Source organism: Carassius carassius, chromosome 25 (assembly GCF_963082965.1).
Source record: "Carassius carassius chromosome 25, fCarCar2.1, whole genome shotgun sequence".
Classification (NCBI taxonomy): domain Eukaryota; kingdom Metazoa; phylum Chordata; class Actinopteri; order Cypriniformes; family Cyprinidae; genus Carassius; species Carassius carassius.
In genome coordinates this window covers 31,409,525-31,414,393 of record NC_081779.1, presented here as the reverse complement: position 1 = coordinate 31,414,393, position 4,869 = coordinate 31,409,525, and the positions used below count along the sequence as shown (strand labels likewise).

General features: G+C 37.4%; 1 protein-coding gene across 1 annotated transcript; it reads right to left on the bottom strand.

Moving 5' to 3' along the window:
* Positions 1-409: 409 nt before the first annotated feature.
* LOC132104799 (uncharacterized) lies at positions 410-4,517 on the bottom strand. Its single transcript, XM_059510335.1, has 5 exons — positions 4,267-4,517; positions 3,754-4,113; positions 1,552-1,668; positions 1,418-1,470; positions 410-608 (listed from the first exon to the last, which is right to left on the bottom strand). Exons 1-5 carry the CDS (start codon positions 4,295-4,297, stop codon positions 489-491), a joined length of 681 nt encoding a protein of 226 aa, XP_059366318.1. The 5' UTR covers positions 4,298-4,517; the 3' UTR covers positions 410-488.
* Positions 4,518-4,869: the final 352 nt, after the last annotated feature.

Here is a 4,869-nt window from a genome sequence, read left to right as displayed (position 1 = left end):
GAAAGCTAGCTTCTGTATAGTCAAATGAAAAAGAAACCAGAGAATATAGCAGGCATAATATAACAATGTAATATATGCTACCATTCAACACACACACATATATATATATACACACACACACACACACATACACATAGAAATATACTATATAAATTGTTCAGAAGACGTTTATGTTACAAAAGATTTATTTTTACATTAATGCGGTTCTTTTGGAATTTCCATCTACTGTATCAAAGAATCCTAAAAATATATATTTTAAATATATTCAAATAGAAAACTTTAATAAAAATGTCACATTATTGACTGTATTTAAATAAAATTCAGCCTTGGTGAGCAAAATAAACTTCCTTCAAAAACAGTATAAAATCATTCCCATTCCAATCGTTTGAATGGTAATGTCAATTTTTTTTTTTTCCCACAGGCTTTGGTATAGGTGAAGGTATAGTAGACATCTACAGCTGTGTCTGTTTAATATAAAGCTGAATAAATCAGGATGTGTGGTTGGTTATAGTTGCGTAGGTCACGTTGACTGGAGCAGGAGCAGGAGCAGGAGCCGTGGTTCTGGGCCGTCTGAGGAACCGGAGACTGGAGTACTGTACTTGTGCTGCCTGGAAAACAACAACATCTCCCTGCATTAATAAATCAAGAGCACGAAGACCACACAAGACTACACAGACAAACGGCTTCCTTTCTTAGTTATGCCACTTCTGCACTTCGGTTGCATCAGTTCTGTTGTTTTGTAATGCAAGTGTTTTATGGTTTTTGTTCTTACACCATTCTGTGAGGTATGCTATTCTTACACCGGTTTCACAATGCAAGCATGAGCTTCACTTCAGCGTCACTGCGAGAGCATTCACACTTTAAGTGTTTGCACAGCATCACAGCAGTGGCTCCAAAGCTACACATTTCTTTACAAAGGCTACAATAAATTTGTTTTTAGAAGTGAGTCAGTTATAATCTTAAAAGTTTTAAAGTCTAGGAAGACTGTTAACACAGGTATTCACATGCAAAGGGACAGCTCCGATCATGTACTTTCAGTCATACTTTGAAATAAAATGTGCTGCTTTTAATGGTTTTTAATACTACACAATACTTTAACCCAATCAGAATAATTAAAAACATGTTTAAATTGGTAAATCTTCTATACATATATTTGTACATATTCCACTTCTTGTTAAAACACACTAAAGATGCTTATTCTTTTTGTGTGAAATAATTATTTTGTGCATCAAAAGTGAGCTGTCACTTTAATTGATCGTGAGCAGCACAGCAGAAATAGACTCTGTGTGGAAACCACTGCTTCAGTGTTGTTCCTGTGAACACACTCACATGTTAACATGCACGCAGAAAAAATATGTGAAAACCTACTTCCTTGATATTTTGCCATTTTTTTCCAAAGTATGCTAGTGTAACCCACCTTGACATTTGAGTTTTCTTTCACACAGTTGATGCAGTTGACCCTGGAAGAACCTGAAAGAAAAACGAAATAAAGCACAACATTATGTGGGGGCTTCATGCTGCTTTATAAGTGGGAGCTTCTGTGTTTCTCACCTTGCCTGTAGCAAAGCACACACACGCAGAGAATAGTGCAGAAACCACATACAACATAGGCACAGACCAGATGTGTCCTGCAGCCCACGCTAACTGATGAGCGGTGCGGTTCAGCGTCTGAAACAACCAAAAGAGTCACCAAACCAATGCTCCCTCTACGGTTTCTTTTCTCTTGCTGATCAAAAAAATAAAGAAATAAAAATACAATTATACATATATAAAACACAAAAGAACGTGTACATTTCAACTGTAATGTACTATCTATATTTGATTTGACCCTTTATGTAACTAAATTATGCACATTTTAAGTTACACGAGAAAACAGTTTTACAGTATTGTGTTACTTTACCAAGAAATTATATTTAAAAATCATTAAATAATAATCATAAGTTAAATACTTAATATAAAATATACATATGAAAAAAAAAATTAATCAGTTATGAATCCCCATTTTGACGTCAATTATGTATTAGACTAATATAATATAATATTGTCACGGCGCGGTAGGGACGGCGCCATGGAAAGAACAAGGTCAGAACAAAACAGGCAGGGAACAAGCCGAAACAGCACAAGCACTAGAGAAACAGTTCACAATTAACATTACAATAAACCAGGCAGGCAGAGTGGCGTGTGAGACAAAACTATATACTAGTGAACAAATGGGAGCAGCTGTGTGTGTGTGAGTGGGTGACACAGCCGTGCAGAGTGAAGTAATGAGTCCGGGAGCAAGGGAGAAACACAGGTGGAGCAACTAAACAGTAATGAGGGGACAAGGTGGGTCAGAAAAGGAAAGGAGAGAGCACATGGCACCAAACAAACACAACACTCACAGAAGACTGTGACAAATATAATACAATATAATATTTTCAAAATATTTTTCATTCATTATCACCACTTAATCAAGCCGCTGTTCTTAAAAATATGATGTTTTATTTCACATATAGTTTCAAAGTGAAGGCTTATAATAAAGCCTAAAGCACTCTTTTTTTCTTCTTGGACAACCAGCCAATCACAGTCTCCCCCCCCCCCCCTCTTCACCAAGGATGAAAGTTTTTGTCTTTTCCTCGCTCAGAGTTACTCTCAGATTGGTCCTGAATTGCTTTTAAGATAAGAATCCTACAAAGAATTTAAGATAAATTAGGAGAGGATTCTTAGAATCTTTAAGAATACGGGCCCAGGGCCCATATGTATAAAACTTCTTAGAAATACTCTTAAGAATAGTCTTAAGCTTTGACTTGTGTCAAAACATTCTTAGTAAAAATTAGGACTTTTCTAAGAGTGGGAGACATTTATAAAGAAGCTAAAGCAACTTTAAGTGTTGACCAAGGTGTTGATCCGAGTGTTGTGAACTAAGGATTAGTCAGTTTGTACTGGTGTTGAGCAGTTTCATCCACAACCATTCACTACAGCAACTCATTTGGCGCACATCATTGTCTTTCTGTGAAACCTGTAAACCACATTCACCGCTTCTAACTCTATAGTGGTTTCCCCAGGCATTGCAATTACTTAGCACTTAACCACTGCAGCCAAACCTCAAAAAACTCTAAATGGGTCTTCTGTCTCTCAGTTTTAATGTCTGAGAACAAAGATTGTTTCCATCAAGAAAGGTTTATTTATTGCATTAATAATCTAATGCAGGGGTGTCAAACTCAATTCCTTGAGCTGCAGAATTTTGGTCTAACCCTGCTCTAACACATATAGCATGTAGATTTCAATAATCCTAAAGGACTTGATTAGGTGGATCAGGTGTGTTTAATTAGGGTTGGATCTGAACTCCAGGAACACCTCTGTTCTAATGATACTTCAACAAATAAAGCATTCAGTTTAGCACATTATTGTTAGCTGCTGCACCTTCGATCTCCTCTACCGTCACCTGGGGACACAGGCTGTGGAGACCACCTCTAAATCCAGATTAAAAACACATCTCTTCAACCAAGCATTCGCATAATGACTATCATACCCTTGTTCGCAGTTAGATCAGATAAAATTCACAAATATATTTTTATGTATGATTCTATTATCTTGAACTGTTAATTCATGAATTGAACACTTCTGATAACAGATCACTCTAAATTGTAATGTAGACACATGCATTTTCTGAAAAGCTACTTTGAAACAATGTGTGTTGTGAAAGGCGCTATACAAATAAATTTGAATTGAATATAAAATCATGATGTTTTGGCCAATCTGAAGAGCACTAACCTGCAAATGTGAGTCTGATAGCAGTCCCAAAATGCATCGTCTTCGCACTGATGCCAAGAGCGCAGTAGTACAGCCCCAGATCTGACTCTCTGACCCCAATGATGGCCAGGCTGATGGAGTCAAGCCTCCTGTCTGCTTCCAGCCGAAAGTGACTTTGGTCCTCATTATGGTAAGTAATCAAATCCTTTTTCTGAAGTTTTCCTCTTGCTGCAGATATGAGTAAAGCAATCTTCTCAGAGCTCAGTCGATACCATGCCATCTCAGAGCTGGAGTTAATGTAACAGGGTAGAGTAATATTCTGCTCCAGCTGGACAGTCACATTCACAGTGGCTGCACACATCAAACATTGTGTGCTTATGCCTAGGAAAGACAAAATGCATACAATTCTTCAATTGCAAGTTCTCTAAATAATTTCTTGTAACAAGTGTATATATATATGTGTGTGGGTGTGTGTGTGTGTGTGTGCGTGTGTGTGTGTGTATAATAGAGATCTCTTTATGGATGTATACTCACTGACTAAAAGGATTACTTTGAAACTGCTCATGTCCCAGTCTCTTTGTCAGATGCAGATGCAGAGCTCTGAGATGTGGGAGCAGGGGGACTTATTTATATATGCTTTAGTTTGCAATCACTTGACAGGTCAGGCTTTCACTTATAAACCTCAGTTCTGCAAATTTCCACAGATGTCATGCTGGTGTTTACTGAAAGGAAATAATCTGTTTGTTGCTGCATATCAGCACTTACTATAAGTTTCATTTTTGAGGAATAAGGAAACTCTAGAGCAGCTCGGTTTACACACTCACTGTGTCAGCATGAGCACATGAACAGTTCTCAACACCACACATGTATCATTTCACACATTTCATCCTACATGTACATGAGAACATGTGTGTTTCCTGAGAAATGAACTCATCACTTTCATCTTTGATTTGACATTATACTAGTAACCAGCAACTGGCTAACTGCTAAATAAAGTTTCAGTTTCATTTTACATGTCAGCAAGCATTGAAAGGACTGCAAGATTCTGAACCTGAGCATTTTCCTTTTCCTCGAGTTCCCGTGTGTCTTCAGTGTGGTTTGACCAGATTTTATGATCTCTGTCAGTCCAGTGCTATA